Source organism: Protopterus annectens, chromosome 11.part0 (assembly GCF_019279795.1).
Source record: "Protopterus annectens isolate FY-2018-M chromosome 11.part0, PAN1.0, whole genome shotgun sequence".
NCBI lineage: Eukaryota > Metazoa > Chordata > Ceratodontiformes > Protopteridae > Protopterus > Protopterus annectens.
Window position 1 is genome coordinate 1,174,613,813 of NC_056745.1, and position 12,369 is coordinate 1,174,626,181.

At 41.6% G+C, this 12,369-nt stretch overlaps 1 protein-coding gene across 2 annotated transcripts in view; it reads right to left on the reverse strand.

The window, feature by feature from the left end:
* SRPK2 (SRSF protein kinase 2) overlaps window positions 1-12,369 on the reverse strand; it is a 3,154,866-nt gene that overhangs the window by 1,208,041 nt on the left and 1,934,456 nt on the right. For both annotated transcript variants that reach the window (XM_044088527.1, XM_044088528.1), the window contains exon 8: window positions 5,467-5,632. In XM_044088527.1, the coding sequence (XP_043944462.1) occupies window positions 5,467-5,632 (166 nt within the window). The remainder of the gene's footprint in view (window positions 1-5,466; window positions 5,633-12,369) is intronic.

Consider the following 12,369-nt stretch of genomic DNA (forward strand, 5'->3'; position numbering starts at 1 on the left):
GTAAATTTGAATATTCCTTTGTCTGCAAAAAGCAATGGCTGGAGCCAGGCATTTTGTGAAAACTCTGGGAGCAGTGGATAAGATCCTGCCCTGAAACATAGATATTTCCTGCAAGAATCCCTGAATGGGATGTGTAGATGGGCCTCTTATAGGTCTAGGGTGGCTAACCAAGCATCCTTGGAAAGCATAGGAAGAAGCTGCTGGAGGCTGAGCATTTTGAATTTTGGTATCACCAGGAAGGTGTTTAGAATTGATAGATCAATGATTGGGCTCCAGGTGCCCTCTTTTCTGGGTACCAGGAAAAGCCTGGAATAGAAACCTTGGCCTATCTGGTCTGCAGGAACAGGCTGTATTGCCCTCATGTAGAGCAGGGAATGGACTTGTTTTTTGGCCTCTGCACACCGGTTTGGAGGAAGATCTGGGAACCCTTTTGGGGTTGTCAGATTGTGGAAATAAATTTTTTATCCCTGGGACACTATGTTGAGGACCCATCGGTCGTTGGTAATAGAGGCCCAGTTTTTTGCATGGGAGGAGAGTTTTCCTCCTAGGGGCACAAGCAGGTGGGCAGAGGTGTAAGGTCATTCTGAGTTCTTTCCATAAGGGGGTGGCTTAGCACTCCCTTTTTCTGAAGTGGAGGAACTCCATTGTTTAGATCTCTGCATTCCCTGGGACTGCTGTCTGGGGGGGGGGGGTCTGCTTCCCCTAGGTCTTGTCTGAGCTGACCTGGAGGGGGCCAGAAAGGACCAGTGCTTGGAGGGGCAATGCCTACTGAACTTCAAAGGCTGGACCTGTAAGAAGTCTTTAACTGTCTGCATAGATTTAGATTTTTCTTCCATCATTTTTAAGACCTCTTCTGCCTTGGTGACAAACAAATTGTCTTTGTTCAATGGTGCGTCCAATAGTTTTGATTTGACATGGTCTGGCAAGGTCTGTTCCTTAAGCCAAGCATGCCTTATAAGTACATAACCCGTGACTGCTGCCCTGCAAGATCCTTCTAGGGCGTCAAAGCCACATTGCAAGGTGTGTTTAGTAACTTGGCTTGCAGAATGCATAAGCTCCTGTAATTCTTTATTTTCTGCACAAGCAGGAAAGGTAGATATTTTTTGTTTGAGGAGTTCCAAGGAATGGATTTCCTCTGCATCTGAATCCTCATAAGCAGACAGGGGTTACATGTCTTCATATTTAGAAACAGATAAAACTGCTAGGGACAAGTCCCTTTTTCTTTTGGAAGGGGTAGGCTGGCTTCCCCTAATAAGCATGATAAGGTCTTCCACCATTTTATGCATTTGAGACTGAGGCATGGAAGCAGGTGCCTGAGCTTGGGTCGTTTTTTTAGGCGTAGTTCGTACCCTGGGCCTTAGAAACTCGAAAGTTTTAGAAAGAACTGAAGACGCAAAAGAAGTTGTGGGTTTGTGTCGAGTATCTGTAATGCGAAGAACTTCCTCAGAAGCTGGTGCCTGCTCAGTGGCTCTGGACCCATCCAAGGTAGAGACATCCACAGGATCCTTAGTCAAAGAAGAGTCTTGAGGCATACCGAACTCCGAACGAGTCTCAGCAGCGGTCTGTGTATCCACAGAAGCGGGCATCAGGGACTGCGAAAGCACCTCACTGAGGACCGGCGAACTTGTGACTAGCTTAACGGAAGCATCGTCAGCAGTTTTGGACCTGTGCAGTCGGTCTCTGTCTTTATCCTTACGTTTTTTTCAGAAGATCGGTAGTCGAAAGGCTTAGCAAATCCATTTCTGCATACGGTGATCGAGAGCGAAAATATTTAGCCACAATAAGGGCCTGATGATGCATAGTTCTGGCGTTGAACAAAGCACAAAAGCGACAGCGAGGAATGTCGTGGTCTGGGGCTAAACAGGTGATGCAGTAAGAATGGAAGTCTCAGTGTGGTATTTGCTTTCCACTTTTCCAAAGTTTGTTAACTTTTTCTGACATCGGTTAGAGCAAGAAAAAAGGATCCCCAATGGGGTACTTAGGTTTAGAAGACTTCAACTTCAATATGGAAACGAAATTCAGGTAGTGGCCGACCAGCACTCGTGTGGACTCCTTCTGCTTTGGGCTCCTCGGCAAGAAAGACTGATGTAATGGCATTGGCTGCCTGCTTTTATACCACTGATGACGTGACATTAGTCCTGGAGCGACAGCAACTGACCCAGAAATACTAAGCCTCTGGCATTCGGACTGACCGAGGGTCATGACTGCAACAGTGAAACACGAAGAGCATCTGCAGAATCCTAAACAGAAAATAAGGGATTACCTCAATATTATGCATGACTTTAGAAAGACTGCTGTTAAGCCACTGTTTTTTGTTAATAACTCTAAGCACAAAAACGCACAATTCCTCAGGCCACAGACAGTAGAAAGGGCTGTCACCAAGCTTAGGGAGCCTATAAAAAAGAAAATAATAAGAGATCCTGTAGAGGTATTGGAAATATTTTGGAAATTCTATGAAAGTCTGTATAAAGCAGAGAAATATAGAGATCAAGAAAAGGTACAAATGGAAACATTTATGGAAAAATTAAATATGCCAAGATTAGAGGTAGATGAGGCTGAATTACTAACAGGATAGGAGGAGATGACGTAAAAATGATGATGTATAACCAATCTACAGGAAAATCCCCAGAAACAGACAGCATGCCTGTGGAAGTTTGGAAGCTAGGAGGGAAAAAGCTGATAAAAATCTGGAAGGTTTTGTTTAACATTTTTAGAGAAAAAATATCAACACACTGGAAGAAAGCGGTGGTAGCTGAGTGTAAAGATCCATCATATCCAGTTTCATACAGGACCATTTTAATACTAACCATGATTATAAAGTGTTTGTCTATAATGACTAAAAGAATGGCAAAAGTGATGCCAAATTTGAGATATGGATCAATGTGGTTTTGTTTAGGGGAGGCAAACCGACAACATTAACAGAACACTGATGATCAAGAGAGAAGCAGACTGCAAGACAATAGCACTGTTATTGGTGGGTCTTAATGCAGAGAAAGCATTTGGCAGAGTAAGCTGGGACTTTATTAGCAGGGAAATGGAAGCCTTTGCATTCCCTGATAAAATTATAAGGTTGATTAGGAGACTATATGAGTGATGGGAAGTGAAAACTTAAGTGGGTGGGTTCCACTCTGATCATTTCTGCTTGAGCAGAGGAACCAGGCAAGGGTGTCTTCTTTTCCTTTTGTTATCTGCATTATGTTTAGAACGACTGGCAAAGAAAATAAGGCACTCAGAAATTCAAGGCTATAACTGGTATGGTAGTCAAGAGAAGCTGGCTGCATTTATAAATGATACTATTTCATACTTGATAAAATCAGAAAAGGACATTACTGTGTTATGGAACATTTTGAGACAGTTTCATATTTTTCGGGATACATGAAGCTTAAACAAAGGCAAAAGCTGTAAATTAGTACCCATACATAAATCAGTTCAGAAATATCCTTATTTATGGGGACATGATAAAATGAAATATTTAGGAGTTTGGATTAAAAATGATTCTGGTGTGGCAGCTAAGGATATGTGAAAAGAGACTACACAAAAGATAATACAAAAACTTAGAAATTGGAAGCACTGTTATATGGATAGTAAGATACAAGCATTTAAAATGTTTTTAGTCCCTTTAGTCTTATACACGTCAGGCATATTTTTATCAACCAGAGGAGAAGCTGTGGATCACAATTAATAAAGAGCTGAAGGATTTTATCTGGGAGGGGAAGACAGCGAGAGACAGCGAAAGTCAAGGGGGATAAGATGATTCTTCCAATAGAACAAGGTGGATTGGGATTACCCGATTTGATGGAGTATTTCAGAGCTACACAGTTAAGGCTCCTATACAAAGCACAAGCAGAAACCTATAATTCAAAATGGAAAGGGATGACTATGATACCGGGGGGGGGGCTCAAGAATCAAGGAGAGACTGGGATTTTGAATGCAGACTTTTAAGGAGAATAACAATAATCATACAGAATATTATACTCAAAGTAGCAGAAAGTACTCTAAGAACTAAGCCAACATGGGAATAGAGAAAGGAGATTCTGACGATAGGGATGATTGCAATCAGGGATACAGACAATAAGTAAGAGGGGGCTGGAAATTATTGGAGAAAACTGGCAAGGAACCAAGGTACTGGGAGCAAATTACTAGAGAGAGAAATGCAACAGAATGGGAAGACTCCAAGAATTTATTTGGACTGCAGGTTAGAGATTTCCTTCCCTGTCACGGATTGATATCAGAGTATAGGCAAAGAGAAAGAAACAGGGGGTTCTAAATTAAAGACTAGCATTGGTAGAGTTTTTATAGAATCTAGAACAGAAGCTGCATTACAAAAGGAATAATTAGCACAGCATATAAAATATTGCATGATAACTATAAGAATCAATCAGAGGAGGTTGGAAAGGATTGGGAAGAGAGATTGTATATGCAATTCACAAGCAAACAATGGAGGGATATATACATGCCACAAATACACGACAAAATCTAGATTTGGGATTTTGCTTGGAAATGTTTACATAAATATTTTTATACCCCAAACAGACTCCAGGGAATTTTTCCTCAGGTCGACAGCAAATGTTGGAGATGTGAATGGGAAGAAACAGGTAATTGGGAACATATTTTCTGGAAGTGCAATGGCAGACTTTAAAGATTCCCTGCAGACTACTCTAGCAGAGATACTGGGTGAGCAAATTAGTGTAACTAGGCAAATGATTTTTCTGAGCTATGATGGACGGCACAGTGGTGCAGCAGCAGCATTGTCGCCTCACAGTAAGAGGTTCTCCGGTTGGATTCTTGGCTGGACTGCCTTCTGTGCAGAGTCTGCATGTCCTCCCTGCATTCGAGTGGATTTCTTCCAGGTGCTCCAGTTTCCTTCCACATTTCAAAGACATAGGTCTGAAGTGTTTCTCCCCGGGCCACCGCAGAAAATTGGCTTTGTTCCAAGTCTGACTTTCCTGGTGCACAAATGTTAAATATACAAATAAATGATGCAGAATCGGAAGTGACATAGTAAGGCCTTGCTGAGTCTAATTATGGTGGCTGCCAAAAAAGCGGTTACTAGAAAATGGAAATCAAAGTCTAAACCAACTGTACTAGAAGTAGTAAATATAGTAACAGAGATAAAACAACTGGAATTGGGATCTTTAGAAAAGGGTAGGAGCAAATTACAAAGGAAAAATGGGAATTGTGGGAACAATACATACAGGGGAGGAATGAGGTTTAAAAGAAAGCAGGATTTAAATGAGCTATGCAATGTTTGACAATGAATGGGTAAATTATAAGTGATGTATAATTTTTGCAACTGCTTGCAACAGAGACTACTTCAATATGGTTTGTTTTCATTTATATAAATGTATGATTCCCTATGTCATAAGAGATAATTTAATAAAGATGTTTCTTGTTTAACAAAAAGATGAACAAGCTACTTGAAATAAAAAGTGAAAATAAGCATTTTTTTCTTGACTACAGAATTACCTGCAGATCCGGAGGGTGGGGGTGCACCTGCTTTCTGCCACTCTGTAGCTTCTGCAGCCATTCGTCTTACATATGCATCTTCCACACAGATTAAAATGTTTTCTGGCTTTATATCAGTATGGATGATTTTGCACTTGCTGTGTAGATAGTCTAAACCTTGCAGAACCTGAATATAAAACAAAGTCAATGATGCAGAAGACTAATACAGTAATGCCTTAAAAATATGATTTACATCTCAAACATGGAATGGAACTTGTGAAATGAATGAGATTTGCAGACTCCACCTTAGTATTTAAGCAATCTGCATTTATTTACTACATCTCCACTATATGTTCAGATCTGTGGTAGGCATCAAGATTTTTCAGCAATGTAAAAATGTGCAAAACACCTTAACACAGAAGAAATCATCAATATTTTTTCAGTGCTAACAGGACTTGTACTGAAAGAACTACCAACAATGACTCAAGGTTTTTGCAGCAATATATTACCAAGGAAGGAGGATTACACATACACGTATTCATATTCCATCCAAAGCTACTATTAATGTGCTTAAGAAAATTATGTGAGAAGGGAATATTATTCATGAGTGGGGAACAGAATCTGAAATGCAACAGTGAAGTTGTATACAGGAACCTAGAAGGGAAAATATAACAGAAGAGGATAGATTTCTGAAAAAGTACAGTTGTGTAAAATCTTACCATAACATTAGATGCCCTTCTCTTCACTGTTGCAGTATTCTTCATCTAAGGGATCTCTTTCCAACGTCTGGCCAGTATACCAAAGCCTTCAGTTCTTATAGGCACCGTACATCACACGTATACCCTCCATGCATGAAGTAGGGCATAAAGGTGACAACCGGACACAAACTCAGAAATGAAAAAGCCCCAGGAGGAAGAGAACACCCTCAGGGACAAACAGAAACATGTGCATCCAGAAGGAAAGTAAAGGAAGAAGAAGGAAAAAGGGCCCCTAAGCCAGGAGGACAATCAGAACACATGCAAGAGTCAGAAGAGAGGGGAAAGGAGGGAGGGTCCGAATACTGCAACAGTGAAGAGATGGGCCTCTACTGTTATGTAAGATTTTACACAACTGTACTATGTCCTTCCATATCACTTCACCTAAGGGAGAGTATAAGAGCTCTGGAGGAAGCCCGGGAGGAGGAAGGCAGAGAAGAACCTTCCACAAACTCTTGCAGGATAGCCCTGGCAAAGCCTGCTCTGGTCGTGGAAATAATATTCAATTTGTAATGTTAATTGAAACTATGAAAAGAGCACCATGTAGCAGTCTCAAGGATAGAACCGGTATCCCGACCCTTGTAAAATGCACCAGTGAGGGCAACTGCCCTACTAGAATGCACCTTTACTGATGAAGAAAGACATTTGCTGTGAAAAGAATAGCAAAAGAAAATGGCCTTAGAAATCCACAAGGAGATGGTTTGCTTAGAAACAGCCAAACCCAAAGTCCTGGGATGAAAAGAAAAAAACTACTCATATTTGTGAAAAACATTACTTTTATCTAAATAATATCTGAGCTGTCTATGCAAATCCAGGGTTTGAAGAACCTTCTCACTGGCATACTGTGAAGGAAAAACAGAAGGTAAATGAGTAGACTGCTTAACAGACAACTCAATGACCACCTTGGGCATAAAAGGATTAGTATAAAGACTCACTATGTCTCCACCGAAAACTAAAAAAAGACAAAAACCTAGTAAAGTACAAGTCGAACTTTCTAGAGTTGATAAGAGTTGTATACTCACAGTTGGGCTCTGGTGATCTGTCCAAAATGACTACAACAACCACCACTTTTGCGTATTGAAAATTTCCTTGCTAAACATCCAGAGCTTATTACGGTATAGCTGTGGAGGGAAGGCTTACAAGTTCATACATTCGTACTAGACTAACCGGCCTTGTGAGCTATTTTATGCTTAGCCAATTACCTCATGTGCGAATCAAACTCTGCACCTTTTGTCTGTAAGGTAAACATCTTAACCATTACGCCAACCCTCCACTCCCCTATAGTTTGAAAGATTGGTAGAAACAACTGCAAGATAAATCTTAGGACCCTGTTGTTTTCTCATTCAAAGTTTTTACTGGTCTGTTTTTCAGAGCAGATAAGAGCAGTTCATGCATGATACATTTCTCGGGAGTTGACTCTGTTTATATCTGTTATTGGATGGGGTATGTTTCCACACTGGCCACCCCTGGGGCATGCCCTGATCATGGGGGAGTGTCCCAGGAGATGGGGGAGTGGAAGCAAGCCATGCCTCCTAATTATTACATAATAGTTTTGGTGTAAAAAATACAATAAAATAGGGTTTATACAACAATCAGGTTTTATCCATAAATGAAATAAATGTATTTCCAACTCAGATTTAAATTCACATTCAAGTTTTATCCAAATAGAAAATAAAACCACTTACAACTCCACTGATGAGGTCAAAGACCATGAACCTTCAAGGGGACATAGAAGGCATCCCACTCCCTGTCTGAGGTTTGTGTAAAAAGTTTCTGAAAGGGAAATGGAGCTGGAAAGCGAAGCTCTGGACTGACAGAGAGTTGATGGATCCACCACTCAAGTGCAAGCTTGACACAGGGAAGAAAAAGGCATGGGGAACTCCAAGGGGTGGCAATGCAGAAGGCACACCGACCTGAGGTGCCACATAAGGAGCCTGGCGAGAGGGAGCACAGGAATGGTGGAAGCCATGAACTTTAGGACCTTGAAAACGTCCCTGGCTGTCACAAACACCAGAGGAAGAGTGGATTAGAAAAAAGGTTAATAGAAAGAGCCTTGGGGACAGGAACACATGCCAACATGAGGACCATTTGAAACCTGTATCCAAGAAAAATATGATCCTGGGAAGTCATCAGAACTGACTTCTGGAGGTTGATGCTGAACCCCAGACCGTGTAATATGCAAGTAGTAAATTGGAGACCTGAAGGAAACTGCTGAGAAAAGCAGCTTGAATAAGCAGATCATCTAGATATGGAAAAAAAATCTGAATATCTTGAAGACTGCAAAAGGCAATGACAGAAGGAAGGCATTTGGTGACAACCCTTGGAGCAGCAGAAAGGTCAAAAAGTAAAGCTGAGAACTGAAAATGCAAAGAAGAAACAGAAAAATGTAAAAAAAAATCCTGAAAATAGGATGCATGGAAGTGAAAATATGCATCTTTGTAATCCAGAGACACCAAAAAGCCTGAAGTAGAAGAGGAAACAAGGTCTAAAAGGATAAAATCCAAAAGGAAGGAATTTTGAGAAATGAGCAGGGAAAGATCCAGAATTAGCCTCCACGTACCCTCTTTCCATCGAAACAAACACATTCTGGAATAAAATCCTTTTCCTATCTGGGAGGGAGGCATGGCTTTAATGGTGCCCTGATCCAAAGGAGAATAAAGAACTTCCAGGAAATTAGAAAGCTGTTCCATCCCCTTTGGAAAAAAATATGTACCCATGAATTACCACATAGGTGGCAGGACACTAAACATCGAAAGTGTGATGAGAGACTTAGGGACACAGGTGGACAGTGGTCTCACTTTCGATAACCACATCACTACAACAGTCAGGAAATCCTTCTATGTGGCACACCTCATCACTAAGGGCTTTTCATCCAGAAAGGAGGAGGTCATTGTCCCACTGTACTCATCCCTCATTAGACCCATTATAGAGTATAATGCCCCATTTGGTATGTACCTCACAAGACATCTGCAACAGCTGGAAAGGCCACAGAAATACCTCACTAATAGAATCACAGGCCTAAAGCAGATGCCATATGCTGACAATCTAAAAAAACTCCAGCTATACTCTGTGGCATATTGTCTACTCAGAGGCGATCTCTGCTTAACATACAAGGCCATGTCAAACCCTGAGCTGTTGGATATGCTCAACTTAAAGAAATCCCAATCCCTCAGAGCCACACGCTCCAGGGATCTGAACCTTGTCATCACAATAAACAAAACATGCTGGAGGGATAGGTTCCTGACCCAGAGATTCCACATACTCTGGAATAGACTGCCCATACATGTCAAGCAGAGCGCCTCATTGGCCCTCTTCAAAAGGAACCTTGATGACTGGATGGGAGATAGGAAATTCACCCTGGGGATCATGTCAGTCGCTCTGCTAGACAGAGGTCCAGAGAAGTCAATATTGTGGGAAGAAATATCCAGGGAATTGTTATGGCTAGGCTTGCATAGGCCCCTAGGGCTGATAGCCTAGTATCAACCTATGAACCTATGAACCAAGAGGACTGAGGAATGCCTGAAAAAGGAGGAAGAAACTTTCAAACCATGAAATATCCCTGACAGATAATGGACAAAACCCAAGAGTCTGAGGTGATTTGAAGCGAAGTTGGATGCGACAGGGAAAGGTGACGGGACAAGGGAACCTGGCAAAGGGGAGGGGGAAACAAGCTGTCAAACAGAATCAGACTTGCCCTGAAAAGAGGATTTCTGGGAGGCAGGATTCTGGGTAAACCTAGCAAGAGGAACATGCCAAGAACCCTTCTTGCCCTTAGGAAGAGGGCAAGACTGCCTTAGAACAAAGGCAGATTTGGAAGGATTAGTTCCTCTGAAACTCAGGAATAGGAGAAACAAAAATATGCTGCAGCTCCTACAAGCCCTTGCCCTTACCCTAGAGGGACTTGAATAGGTCAGCATCAGCAGACCCCAAAAGGTTTTTGTTATCCAAAGGTGCATCCAAAAATTTGGCCTTGATGTCATCGGGTGGCATTTGAAGGCAAGCAGCCTGGAAGAGGCATTAGTTGCATCATAACTGCAACTGACTGAATGGCAAGCAACTTCCAAAGTACAGCCAAACAGTGAAAAGGCCAAAAGCCTTCCCTTCAGAGTCAGGAAGGTTAGAAACCACCTTAGAAATCTAAGAAAGGACAGCCAAAACATAAATGATCATATGAGCCTGGTAGTTAATGGCCCTAAAGGACAAAGTGGCAACAGTGAAAACTTTCTTGCACAACGTTTCCATGGCTCTACTTTCCTTATCAAAAGGCAACAGCTTGGTGGAGGGTAACAACTTGGATGGCTTGTCAGAAGAGACTGACACTACAGAAGAGTCATCAAAAGGGCATTTATAAAGAAATGTGCACTCCTCAGGCACCTTGTAGAACTCATCTAGCTTGTAAGATACAGGAAGCTGACAGTCGGGGGCTACAAAAGCTGCAAAAAAGGTATCCAAAAGGGCATCCAGACCAGGATGAACAGCAGACAGTTTGGCAGAATGCATTTGTAGGAGCTCATAACAACATTTTTGAATATCAGAGACCTAAGAACAATCCTACTTAAAACACTACATGGGCAATGGTATCTCCAAGGAGAGTTCTGCCAAAGGGGAGTCTAGACTTGAGGAATCCTCCTCCTCTGAACCATAGTCCAAGGTGGAAGGGATCTGGAAATAATAAGCCAGGGATTTTTCCTCTGAGTCCAGATCCCGAGGAATCTAACTCTCTAGGTTTGTTGATTGGAGTGGAAGACCAGGAGGGAGCAGGAATGGAGATCCCCTGAGAAGGTTTCAAGGCCATCAAAGCATACAATAAACATTGAGTGAAATCTTGCCATTCATACTGGGGATACTTTACAACGGGGGAAATATGCTTTACCTTTTGCAGCATCTTTTTCTGCAGAATGTCTATTCAAAACACTCTTGGAGGGTCAGATCCCTGAAATGACTCTCTGTACAAATCTCCTCCCTCACTAAGATCTGAAGAATCCCCTTACAGACATCTGGAAAGCTTCTGAGGACATGTGAGAAGCTGGATCCATGCCAAACTTCAATGGGGTCATGGCAGAGGAATCTGAAGGAAGCACTGGAGGGTCTTCAAGGTTTTTACTAGCCTCTAGACAGATGCCCAGGGGAGGACGGACAGCAAGCCAGATTGGGCCTAACTTTTTCTGCTTTTTTTCTTGGCAGATAGCTGGCCCTCAGGATGGGAGGATTCCACAATAGCACCCTGAGACAACAATTTAAGATGTTGTTTCTCCAGGTAAATGGACGAAGAGAATGGTTGATTATGTAGGTTCTTTACATACAAATGCCTGGCAAATAGAACACTGAGTTTGACTGTGGGAAGAATCCAAACAAAAAAGACACTGGTAGTGATGGTCTTTATGGGGAATCTGCCTCCCACATTGACATTTTCCCTTTCCAGATGACATGAAAACAATAACAAACAAGAAGAAAAGGAAAAGAAGAAACTCCAACAGGGCACTTGTCTGACAACAGAGTTTGGCAACCAGCACAGAAAAGGACATTTAGACAAATGTTATTTAATATTGTTTGGACAGGCGTCAAAGAAGTTCTGAGTATTTGCATCCGTGCGTACCTTTATGCCAGACATCATGTGCGTGGGGCATACATGTGACATATAGAGCTTATAAGAGCTGAAGACTTTGGTATACAGGCTGGACAAATTGGGCTATCCTTGGCAGGAGATCCTTTAGAGAAGAACACTTCAACAGTGACATGGAAGAACATGTACATGAGAATATTAGGAATGGAAAATGTGAAATTACTATCAGGAACCCAGACAGAATTTACATATTATTCTCCAACGTACAATAACTGAATTAGACTGAACAGGAAATACATTTCAGTGGTGCATTTGTCTTTATTTGAAAGCTCTGAAACACATCCAAAAACTATTTCAGACCATGCACCAAATAAAATTCACATTAAAGATGCAGGGTAATCATGTAAAAATGAGATAATAGTGCTTTCCAATTAACCTTTTGAAAAAAGAGGAATTTAAGGAACAGGTAGTGGAAATTCTTCAAGAGTTATAGGGAAGGTACAAATTTCTTTAGAAGGGAGAGCTGAAGAGTAGGACAAAAATAAAATAAAATGAAACTGGAATTTAAAAATATGTCAGAAATGAGAAAGCGAGACGGAGAGAGAG